We start from the raw sequence: 12,707 nt of genomic DNA, 5'->3' as shown, positions 1-12,707 counted from the left end.
GATGGAATGCCAGGAACTTGTCCGCAGGAACAAACAAACGAGACCTGAGTTTGTGGCTCCCACAGCAGTTTCTTTGGATCTTATTTGGAAATCCATTCAGGATTTTGGTGTAATCTTGTCGAAGGCAGTTTTGGAGGTAACATCTCTGGGTTCTAAATTTGATAACATGAATAATAACTTTGAGAAATTGGAATTATCTGGTCAAATTAATGAAATACAGACTGAAGTTAAGGAATTTAAGGCTGCTGCAGTAGTGGATAGACTGATGTGCAATGCAGATTGGAGCAGTTAGAGAACCAGAACAGGAGACTTAATATACGAATTCTGAATTTTCCTAAGTCTTCGACCATGACACCTTTGGATTTGTTTAAGAAATATTTAACTGATGTCCTGAAGTTTTCCTCTGATGCTTTACCTCCTATAAATAAGATTTTCCACTTGCTAGTTTCTTCAAAAAATATCCAAGGTGGAATGGGAGAGGATTTAGCTTTTGAACACTTTGGACGTGAATAATATCATCTATCTTTGAGGAAATCGTTAGTAAAATATCTCTGAGAATGACTTTGTTACTATCCTTGGTATCTGAACCAGATGTAACATTAATTATGAAACAGTACTTTAAACATTCTCAAGATTTATTTTTTGGGTATAAATTGTGGATATTTCCTGATGGGACAAAAGCAACGCAGGAGCGTAGAAAAGCTTTTCTTGCTATGCGGCAAGAAGTGAAAGATCTTGGAGCCACTTTTGTATTAACTTACCCCTGTAAATGTAGGATCAGATATGGGCAATCCAAGTATGTCTTCTTTACTCAGTTGAGGGAATTCCTGAATCTGATACTCACTTCCCAATACAACACGAAGGAATTTGCCGCTATAAATACACCAAAACTAAACCTCCCAATCTCAGAAACGTTAAAAATCCTTGGAGTTACTATCGATCGCCACCTAACGCTCGAAACCCATGCAAACAACACAACCAAAAAGATGTTCTACTGCATGTGGAAACTGAAAAGATTAAGATCATTCTTCCCAAGATCCGTTTTTCGCAGCCTAGTGCAATCCCTCGTACTCAGTCATCTGGATTACTGCAACTCGCTGTACGCAGGCTGCAAAGAGCAAATTCTGAGGAAACTTCAGACAGCCCAGAATACAGCAGCTAGACTCATCTTTGGAAAACCAAAATATGAAAGTGCAAAACCCTTACGAGAGAAGTTACACTGGCTCCCACTTAAGGAACGCATTACTTTTAAAGTATGCACATTAGTCCACAAAATTATTCACGGCGAAGCCCCAGCCTACATGTCTGAGTTAATTGACTTACCACCCAGAAACGCCAAAAGATCATCACGAACCTTTCTCAACCTACACTTCCCTAACTGCAAGGGCCTGAAATACAAGACGCTACACGCGTCAACCTTTTCCTACATGAGCACGCAGTACTGGAACACACTTCCGCGCAACCTGAAAATCATTTACGAACAAACCAACTTCCGCAAATTACTGAAAACACATCTTTTTGATAAAATCTACGGAAAGAACCAAAACATATAAAATCCACACTCACTGCTCCGTTATACATCAACACATCCACTTATGAATTCTCAATCCTGAAATCGCACCACACTCATACCTTTAATCACAGAAAATGTATACCATAGGTTATTCATTTTTATATGCTATATATTGTCCTCAGAACCTCTAGTTTCTCGTTGTTTTCCTTTCAATGTTTCAATGTTCTTTTCCATTGATATATTCCTTAACGATACTTTGATTTGTCTTGTATAACTCTTCACAATGTAATCCATAACCGAATTGTAACAAAATGTAATTTCCATCATTCATAATGTATTGTAAGCCACTTTGAGCCCGCAAAAAGGTGGGGAAATGTGGGATACAAATGCAATAAATAAATTAGTAGGATATAATCTTACTTTGCATTTAGAGTAAAAGGTCAGTGTCATTATTTCAACACCTGCCATTTTTCAGATTTCATCATTAGTTTATTCCTTATGTCTGGTTTTCCTCAGCACAATGCCTCAAACATTAAATTTGCCATTTATCGACCTGTCTCAATATCTTAGCAATTCACCCACGTGTTTATACATTTTGTATATGCACCCATATTCTGATCACATCTTTTTATGTTTTTATGGCTGTTTTAAATCATGGTTTGAACATAGACTTTCATTTGAGCAAGTATGCGCACATTTTGTAATCTGCAAATGTATTAGACTTTATATGTATTTTGAGTCAAATTTTATCTCATTTTTTATTAATTATGTGTTATTTTTATTATATTAAATATATTTCATGCCTCATCAATATACATATTTACACACATTTTATTCATATATATTCTTTTACCTTTAGAGATATTTGTGTAATTCATCCATATATCATTTTATAGCTGATGTATCTTTAACATTTATCATTTGCTTAGTCTTTTGATTTAATATATTTTGATTTAACACACATTCTGAGTCATAACATAATATTTATTTGTCATTTTTATTGTATTCATCACAAGAAAATATTATGTTTTACTCTTGCATATATCTTTACATTTGTGTACATATATGCATATTCTATATGTATTTTTTAAATTATGTTTTTAATTATTTTTGTATTTGATTTGTTTTTAACTCTTATTGTACATACACATTTTATAGACTCCTGATGCAGGCCTAATGGCCAAAACACAACGTTGTGTCAAGTCTTTGTACTTCAATAAACTCCTTTTATCAACATACATCTTCCAGTCTTTGGCATCCTTGGTCACCCTCCCACTTTTTTTGTTGTACTGTTGTTTTTACCGTGGGGCGTTTTGAGTTCTCCGTCTTTGGACGGATTTCTTCTCTCATGGTATTCTGGTCTGACATGAGAAAGGAAGTTGATCTCCAAACATTAGTCAATTATGGACTTTTCTTCCAGGAACTTGTCCAAACCCTTTTTAAAGCCAGATACGCTAACCGCTGTAACAACATCCTCTGGCAATGAGTTCCAGAGCTTAACTGTTCAGTGAAAAAACATTTCCTCCTATTTGTTTTAAAAGTATTTCCATGCAATTTCATTGAGTGTCCCCTGGTCTTTATACTTGTTGAATAAGTGAAAAATCAATTCACCTCCACCTGTTGGAATTGCTACATAATGGGAGTCTCAGTATATTCCCTGATGTAACATGCTAACAGAATTCAGTGAAATATGCACAAATTTAGACACTGGAAAGCAGTTTTGCTAGGGGGTATAGAAAAGAACAATTGGGTATTGCTGAATTTAGATGTTATCCAGTGGCTGGACAGCAAACAATTTATTTTCCACTATGTGATGATAAATTCTGGAAATTTGGTTTCTAGCTGATGTATTGAACATTGAAGCTATATTAAAGTTTTGTATGAATCATGTCTTTTCATCTATAAAGAAACTGGTATTTCATTCAAGTTATAATGAATGTGTGCTGTGAAAACATAACCTATTAAAACTCAATTTTCACTATAACTTTTGATGAACTCCAGCTGAACTGAGAAACCACTTTGTTTATTATTTCAGTTGTTGTTGAGAAACATCTAAACTTAGCATAAGCCAGCTGAAATAACATTATCCTTTATCACTGAGCGTGTTTGCTTCATATTCACAAATCAGTGGAGAAATAAGCCATTTTATTGTATCATGAAAAACTTAAATGTTGGATAATAGTTGATGATTATTTTTTTTCACAGTTCCTTCCACCCCAAAGTTACAAGCCCAGGAATCTAATTCTGCCACCAGCACATCGGTGGCAGTCTACTGGACTGTGAGTGAAGCAGATGTCATTGACTGTTTCCAGGTGTACTGCATGGAGGAACCTCAGGGAAACAGAGAGCAAAATGGTATGTTGCATATCTGCATGAAGCATAAAGCTTAGACGCCAAGAGTCTTTTGATATGTCAGTTGGTACTTTTTTCTAGGAAAAAACAAACCTTTATATTTAACAAGAGAAAAGTGTCCTAAGGAGACTATTGGGCTCATTTTCGAAAGAGAAGGACGCCCATCTTTCGACACAAATCGGGAGATGGGCGTCCTTCTCCCAGGGCCGCCCGAATCAACATAATGAAAAAACGATTTTGGGCGCCCTCAACTGCTTTCCATCATGGGGACGACCAAAGTTCCCGGGGACGTGTCGGAAGCATAACAAAGGCGGGACTGGGGCATGCTTAACACATGGGCGTCCTCAGCCGATAATGGAAAAAAGAAGGGCGTCCCTGATGAGTACTTGGCGGACTTTACTTGGTCCATTTTTTCTTGCGACCAAGCCTCAAAAAGGTGCCTGAACTGACCAGATGACCACCGGAGGAAATCGGGGATGACCTCCCCTTACTCCCCCAGTGGTCACCAACCCCCTCCCACCCTAAAAAAAACCTTTTTAAATATTTTTTGCCAACCTCTATGCCAGTCTCAAATGTCATACCCAGCTCCTTGACAGCAGTATGCAGGTCCCTGGAGCAGTTTTAGTGGGTACTGCAGTGCACTTCAGGCAGGCGGACCCAGGCCCATCCCCCCCACCTATTACACTTGTGGTGGTAAATGTGAGCCCTTCAAAACCCACCCGAAACTCACTGTATCCACATGTAGGTGCCCCCCTTCACCCCTTAGAGCTATGGTAATGTTGTACAGTTGTGGGTAGTGGGTTTTTTTTTTTTGGGGGGGGGGGGTTGGGGGGCTCAGCACCCAAGGCAAGGGAGCTATGCACCTGGGAGCAATTTCTGAAGTCCACTGCAGTGCCCCCTAGGGTGCCCGGTTGGTGTCCTGGCATGTTACGGGGACCAGTGCACTACGAATGCTGGCTCCTCCCATGATCAAAGGGCTTGGATTTGGTCGCTTCTGAGATGGGCGTCCTCGGTTTCCATTATTGCCGAAAACCGGGGACAACCATCTCTATGGTCGACCTAAATGTGGAGATTTGGGCATCCCCGACCGTATTATCGAAACGAAAGATGGATGCCCATCTTGTTTCGATAATACGGGGTTCCCCGCCCCTTCGCCGGGACGTCCTGCGAGGACGTCCTCAGGAAAACTTGGGTGCCCCATTCGATTATGCCCCTCTTTGAATACCTCATTTTGGAACTATTCAGGCCAAATAAAAACATTCTTAAAAAGGTATTTAGGCTGAGAAATATTAGATTGTAAGCTCTTTGAGCAGGGACTGTCTTTCTTCTATGTTTGTACAGCGCTGCGTATGCCTTGTAGCGCTATAGAAATGCTAAATAGTAGTAGTAGTAGTAGTAGAAATATTAAGGAGGATAGATATCAAGGTGTGTTACACTCGTTAACATATGTTATGTTAATGCAGTGCACATTAATATGAGGTACTGCGGGTTCCACAGTAATGAGATGCATTGCATGCACATGCATGTAAAAGAGTTCATTATTATGTAACTTGCCTTTGTACTGTCAACAATCTGTCTTTTAATAATGTTTTCTGTCATGCTTTCTGTGTGCCTTCCTAAGGGACAGGACAACTACATGATGGAAGGCCAGGAATAAATTTCCAGCCTTTTTTCCCGCCTTTTCCATTTTTGACTCTCTCTAAGCAAGATTAAGACCAAACTCTCTTTAAATACAGTAATTTTTTTGTTTTTCATCCTTCAGTGAATCAATTCACCATTTTCCACTCTCACTACAACAATGTTAATATGCCCTAATGTGGGCTTGTTGATCATAATCTTCCATCAAAACTTTGCAATGACCTCTAACACTTTCTTCCCTCTCTGGGACTTTAAAACTAAAGGGAAACAATGGCTGAACTGACCAAGGACCCCAACATTAATCAAGTTTCCAGATCCAAAAATTAGGTCTAAATGATGTCCCCCTTGATGAGTTGGTGATTTCATTAACTGAAGAAGACCAGCTGCTTCAAAAGGCAGAGAGAAATAAATACAGAGGCATTGAAAATGACAGCACGGCTTATCCAATCTATGTATCCATACCTACTACTAAGTAGGGCAATCCTTTCCTCTCCCTTGGAGATACTTGCCCCACGCTTTCTTGAGTTAAAATACAGCCCTTGTCTCCACTACCTTTGCTTGGCGGTTGTTCCACAAATCCAGCACCCTTTCCATGAAAAATATTTCCTTAGATTACTCCTGAGTCTATTCCCTTCCTCAATCCAGTCCTTGGGACACACCCAGCTAGTCATGTTTTCAAGATACCCAAAATGAATATGCATGAGATAGACTTGCATATAATGAAGGCAGTGCATGCAATCTAGTTCATACATATTCATCAGGGTTATCCTGAAAACCAGACTGGCTAGATGTGTCCTGAGGACTGGGTTGAGAACTGCTTCTTTAAACTGAACAAGGCCCACCTTCTGTGCATTTATATGTGGAGGTATTTAAATGACTCTATCATATCTCTTCTATCTTGCCTTTCTTCCGAAGTACACAGCTTGAGATTTTTATGTCTGTCTCCATATGGTGTATTATACGTCTTGCTGTATTGACGGCTAGCTGGGATTTTGCCATAGCTTGGTGTTGCGGGGCGTCCTTCCCCTGACGAAGCCCCAGTTGGCGAAACGGGACCGTTGGGGAGGCCCTTGTTTTAAGCCGCAACAAGCTAAGTAGCTGGGTTTTGTTAAAATGTTTTGTACTATGGCTGCTTCATGTATTGTATATGCACTAAAAGTGTATGAGTGAACACCCAGGGAGGAGGTTGGTAGAGGACCAGTGATTATACTAAGGTGACTAGATCTATGCAGTCTTATTGATTAAAGATATCACCAGTCTGAGGTCCTCTCCCTTTTCCATTATTGATTTACGATCTTATAATTTATGTTGACTATCCGCTGTTTTTTGGCTGTATTATGAAAACCACCATCCATTTTAGTTGCTATTCATTCCCTCCTTCTCATTCTATTGTGACTTGAGGAAGAGTGTCAGTTCCTGAAAGCTACTCAAGAAATGTGTTACGTAAGGCACATAGCAAGGTATCTCAGGGTTTGTTTGTTTTTTTGCTTGTTAACTTTTATTTTCATGTAGTCTGTGCATGGACATTTGTGAATAATAAAAGTTATTAAAATCAAAATGAAAGCTTGCAGCAATCAGAGAAAGTTCCTCTGTGCTTGCAGTTAGTAATAGATATATTTGGTCACCATCCAACCACCTGCACCTTTAAAGAAAGGCACTTAAGACATTTGTAAAGCCTTCATTTCCCAAATGAATCAATTCCACTTGGTAAATAAAACCCTTAAAAAAAAAAAAGAAAACAAATATGGAGTAGAGTGAACAAGTTAAAAACTAGTGGTTTTTGCCATTGTACCTTCTTAAAAACTACTGAGGTTTGCTTATGACAAGAATTGGGAGATTAGGTTACCATTATAGGTAAATTTCTCTTTCTCTGAAATGTTCTTCATAGGCATTAGCTGAAAACTTCTTTTCTTCCTGCTGTGCGATGGCAATTTGGGCCCCTCATGTGATACCTGCATTACAGCCCTCCTGCTGTTCTGCATTAGTGTTTTGCCAAATGAATAGAACACTGCTAATGAAATCTTATTTAGAAAGTTGTAAAGTTCATGGATAATTAGAACTCTATGCAAATAGGTGGTCATGTTTCAAGTATAACATTATTCCTCTGTTTACCTACACTAGGATTAGTGGAAGAGTACAGAGTTACAGTGAAGGAAAGCTATTGTATTTTAGAGGACCTGGAGCCTGACAAATGCTATAATGTTTGGGTTATGGCTGTGAACAACACCGGATGCAGTTTACCCAGTGACAAGTCTATTTTCAGAACCGGTGAGTGCTGTGTCGCATTATTTATTTATTCATTCTTGTATCCCACTATTATCCAAAAACAAGTTTGGTTTAAATGTGGCTTACAATTTACAGTTATGCGAAGTTACAGCAGTTTATTACAGTTACAAAATGGTGTGAACATCATTGCTGTGTGAAGTTACCTATAGAATTTCTTGCGAAGTTATGTCTTCAGTTCTTTTTTTTTTTGTTAAATTTGTACCCCGCGCTTTCCCACTCATGGCAGGCTCAATGCGGCGGGCAATGGAGGGTTAAGTGACTTGCCCAGAGTCACAAGAAGCTACCTGTGCCGGGAATTGAACTCAGTTCCTCAGGACCAAAGTCCACCACCCTAACCACTAGGCCACTCCTCCAGATAATTAGCAATGCTTCTTGTGGCCTTGGGTATTGAGTTCCACCATTTGGAGCCCAGATAACTAAATCCAACCATGTAGATGGTTTTGTAAATTATATTTCTTCAGTTTGGTAAATGAAGGTAAATTAGGGGCATCAAGTAGCAGTTGTTAAGTAGACTTCAGCAGATGCTGTCTCATAATTTAGGCCTGATATGGTGGGTTGCCACCTCTAGACCTGCTCCTGAAGGTTTGTTACATAAAATAATTGTGAAGTATGCTTATTTAGGCTTCTTTATTAAAGAGAGAGCAACTTACTCTCAATTTGCTCTAGCAGAAAATACAAACCAGTCTGACATATCTATCTAAGATATTATGGGGCTCATTTTCGAAAGAGAAAAATGTCTAAAAAGTGACATAAAGCTCCATTTGGATGGATTTCTTCTCAAAACGTCTAAATCAGTATTTTCAAAACCTGTTTTTCAGATGTCTATCTATGCATTTCATCTGCAGTGTGTCCAAATCACAAGGAGAGCATGTCGTGGGCGTTTTGAAAGTGGGATAAGGGCATATGTAACATTTGGACATTGTATGGCCATAATGGAACAGAACCAAAATGTCTAGGGTGAAAACTTCAACATTTTGGTCTAGACCTGTTTTTCTACTGCTATTACTACTTATCATTTCTATAGCGCTGCTAGATATACGCAGCGCTATACACTTGAACATGAAGAGACAGTCCCTGCTCGACAGAGCTTACAATCTAACTGGACAGACAAACAGGACAAATAAGAGATAAGGGAATTACTAAGGTAGTGATGATAAAATAAAGGTACTGAACAAGTGAGTAAGGGTTCAGAGTTAAAAGCAACATCAAAAAGGTGGGCTTTTAGCCTAGATTTGAAGACGGCCAGAGATGGAGCTTGACGGACTGGCTCAGGAAGTTTATTCCAGGCATATGGTGCAGCAAGATAAAAGGAACGGAGTCTGGAGTTAGCGATAGAGGAGAAGGGTGCCGATAAGAGAGATTTACCCAGTAAATGGAGTTCCCGGGGAGGAGTTTAGGGAGAGATGAGAGTGAAGAGGTACTGAGGAGCTGCAGAGTGAATGCACTTATAAGTCAGTAAGAGGAGTTTGAATTGTATGTGGAAATGGATAGGGAGCCAGTGAAGTGACTTGAGGAGAGGGCTAATATGAGCATAGCGACAATGGCAGAATATAAGTCGTGTGGCAGAATTTTGAACAGATTGAAGAGGAGAGAGATGGCTAAGTGGGAGACCTATGAGAAGCAAGTTGCAATAGTCTAAGCGAGAGGTGATAAGAGTGTGGCTAAGGGTTCTGGTAGTGTGCTCAGAAAGGCAAAGGCGAATTTTGCCGATGTTGTACAGAAAGAAACGACAGGTTTTAGCAGTCTGCTGAATATGTTCAGAGAGGGAGAGAGAGGAGTAGAAGATGACCCCAAGGTTACAAGCTGATGAGACAGGGAGGATGAGAGTGTTAACCACAGAAATAGAGAATGGGGGAAGAAGAGAGGTTGGTTTAGGGGGAAAGATAAGAAGCTCAGTCTTGGTCATGTTTAGTTTCAGATTGCGGTGAGACATCCAGGCGACAATGTGAGACAGGCAGGCTGATACTTTGGCCTGGATTCCTGCTGAGATTTCTGGTGTGGAGAGGTAGATCTGGGAGTTATCAGCGTAAAGATAGTACTGAAAACCATGGGATGAGATCAGAGTACCAAGGGAAGAAGTATAGATGGAGAATAGACGAGGTCCAAGGACAGATCCCTGAGGTACACCAACTGACAGTGGGATAGAAGTGGAGGAGGATCCACCAGAGTATACACTAAAAATACGATGGGAAAGATAATAAGAAAACCAGGAAAGAACAGAGCCCTGAAATCCAAGTGAGGACAGCGTATCAAGGAGTGGGCTGTGATCAACAGTGTCAAAAGCAGGAAATAGATCGAGAAGGATGAGGATAGAATAGAGGCCTTTGGATCTGGCCAGGAACAGGTCATTGGACACTTTAGCAAGTGCTGTTTCAGTGGAATGAAGGGGGCCAAAGCCAGATTGAAATGGATCAAGAATAGCTTGAGATGAAAGAAAGTCAAGGCAATGGTGGTGAACAGCACGTTCAAGTATCTTGGATAGGAAAGGGAGGAGGGAGATGGGGCAATAGTTGGAAGGACCAGTAGGGTCCAATGAAGGTTTTTTAAGGTGTGACTACGGCGTGTTTGAAGGCATCAGGAACAGTCGCAGTGGAAAGTGAAAGATTGAGGATATGACAGATAAAAGGGATGACAGTAGGAGAGATAGTATTAAGTAGATGGGTGGGAATAGGATCGGAGGAACAGGTAGTTAGTTTTGAGGAAAGAAGATGTGTAGGGGAGGAGCAAGAGTATCCAGAGCAGAGGAGAGAATAGTATTATAGGAAGAGACAGCCTCATTGACAGACTTGGATAACATAGTGGTAGAGAAGAGATCTGAAACACTGGAGGACAGAGTAGAAGGGTAAATAGCCTGAAGATTTCTAAATGTATTGGTTGAGATTGGACGGGACTGGGGAGGAGGGTGTTTAAGTGTGAAAGTTATCAGATGATGGTCAGAGAGGGGAAGAGCTGAGGCACAAAAAGGTGCCCTAAATGACCAGATGACCACTGCAGGGATTCAGGGATGATCCCCTTACTCCCCCAGTGGTCACTGACCCCCCCCCCCTCTCACCCCCTTAAAATGTGAATAAAAATGGTACTCATCAGCCTCTGTGACAGCCTCAGATGTTATAGCCAGGTTCATTAGAGCAGCATGCAGGTCCCTGGAGTAGTGTAGTGGTGGTTGCAGTGCACTGTAGACAGGTGGATCCAGGCCTATACCTCTCTCTACCTGTTACACTTGTGGTGGAAACTGTGAGCCCTCCAAAACTCACCAGAAACCCACTGTACCCATGTATAGATGTCCGCTTCACCCATAAGGGCTATTGTAGTGGTGTACAGTTGGGGGCAGTAGGTGTTAGGTGGGTTTTGGAGAACTTAGCAGACAAGGTAAGGGAGCAACAGTGAGATGTGTATCTGGGAGCATTTATATGAAGTCCACAGCAGTGCCCCCTAGGGTGACCCATTTGTCTCTTGGGATATCTGGGGGACCGGTCTGCTAAAAATACTGGCCCCTCCTACATCCCAATGGCTTGATTTTCTCTGGTTTTCACTTGTTTGTTTGTTTGTTTGTTTGTTTTTTCTAAAATGGCCTGAAAGATAAATGCACAGAGCACAAAACCTTGTTACAAACAGTATTTTTGAAAAAAAAATTAAAAAGATAAACATTTTGCTTTTTTGAAAATGGTTACATTTCTTATTTGGATTAGGGATGTTTAGCACAGAACTTCCAAAATTTTAAATAATTATTTAGTCAGTATTATCCTAATTTATTGCTTTTCACTGGCTTGCTGTTGTCTTCCCAGGTCAACCCAGTCAACACGAGAAAGGCATATCCTTTTAGACCAAGACAGTTACAGTGGCACCTATGTTTCTCTGCTAGGACGCATATGTTAGCTTTGCTCTTAATTCCTCATGTAGTATCTGGCTGACCTGCGTAACTACTGTTGACCTACCAGACCCACTTAGTTGATCAGAGGAATGTGAATACAGTTTGAATATACCAGCATTAATTCATGTAAGCATGCATTGCTGGAAGAAGGAACTTCCCTTTTCCGAGTCAGTAACTACTGCTTCAACTTTCGTTTTGTTCTAGGAAGGAGACCCCATTCCTCAAAAATAAGGCCTTAAGGCAGTGGTCTCCAACATGCAGGCCGCGGGCCGCATACGGCCCCAGCAGTCAATTTTTGCTGCCCCATAAATGTTAATGAAAAATTGAATTTTCTCACCTGAAGCATGCAGCACCGTCAGGAGGCAGGTAGAGAAAAGGCCCCATGAAGCTCCACTGGGTCATGTGTGCCTGAGGCAACGCAGTGGAGCTTCACAGGGCCTTTTCTCTACCTGCCTCCCAACAGTGCTGCATCCTTCAGGTGGACAATTTTGATTTTTCAGCTCTATCCACCGAAAATGTTGCTTTTCCTTTAATAAGTTTTGTTTTTGGTGGGCTAACATTCCATTGTCTGTCTTCTGGGCTTTGAGATTGAGTGGAAGCAGTGACATAATGAGGAATCCACATGAATGATCAGTATCTCGCTGATCAAGTGATCTAGCCAGTGAGATTTACTCCTGTGCATATAAGTTTTACGTGTGCAGAGAAATGGAGCCTTCTGGTTGACTGAGTGCTGTCTTATTAATTAGAATGTGACAAATAAGGAACTACAGGCAGCCAGGTGAAGAATATTTATGCTCAAACAACATTCTTGGGGCAAGAGAGAGACACAGTGTCTCTTAGATCACTCCAGAATATCCAGACCATGCTTCCCCTATTTGTACCCTGTCATAAATAAGAACATTTTCTATTTTCTATTCCCAGATATAATAAGATGGGGGAAAGGAACCAAATGTTTGGGAAGTAGGGGGAAGTGAAGAACCAAGAAAAAGGAAGGCAAGAGATAAATTTGAAAAGGGAAAGCAAATTGGAAAATGTATGAGGAAACTA

At 40.5% G+C, this 12,707-nt stretch overlaps 1 protein-coding gene across 3 annotated transcripts in view; it reads left to right on the top strand.

Moving 5' to 3' along the window:
• The window catches only part of CMYA5 (cardiomyopathy associated 5), a 146,644-nt gene that overhangs the window by 104,629 nt on the left and 29,308 nt on the right, over window positions 1-12,707 (top strand). For 2 of the 3 annotated variants that reach the window (XM_030193228.1, XM_030193227.1), the window contains 2 exons: window positions 3,719-3,868; window positions 7,625-7,771. In XM_030193228.1, the coding sequence (XP_030049088.1) occupies window positions 3,719-3,868; window positions 7,625-7,771 (297 nt within the window). Of the gene's footprint in view, window positions 1-3,718; window positions 3,869-7,624; window positions 7,772-12,707 lie in introns of those variants that run through there. The other variant, XR_003940984.1, reaches the window with a different exon arrangement.

This window comes from Microcaecilia unicolor, chromosome 2, assembly GCF_901765095.1.
Source record: "Microcaecilia unicolor chromosome 2, aMicUni1.1, whole genome shotgun sequence".
Classification (NCBI taxonomy): domain Eukaryota; kingdom Metazoa; phylum Chordata; class Amphibia; order Gymnophiona; family Siphonopidae; genus Microcaecilia; species Microcaecilia unicolor.
The sequence above is the reverse complement of the archived record's forward strand: the minus strand, read 5'-3'. Positions and strand labels throughout refer to the sequence as shown.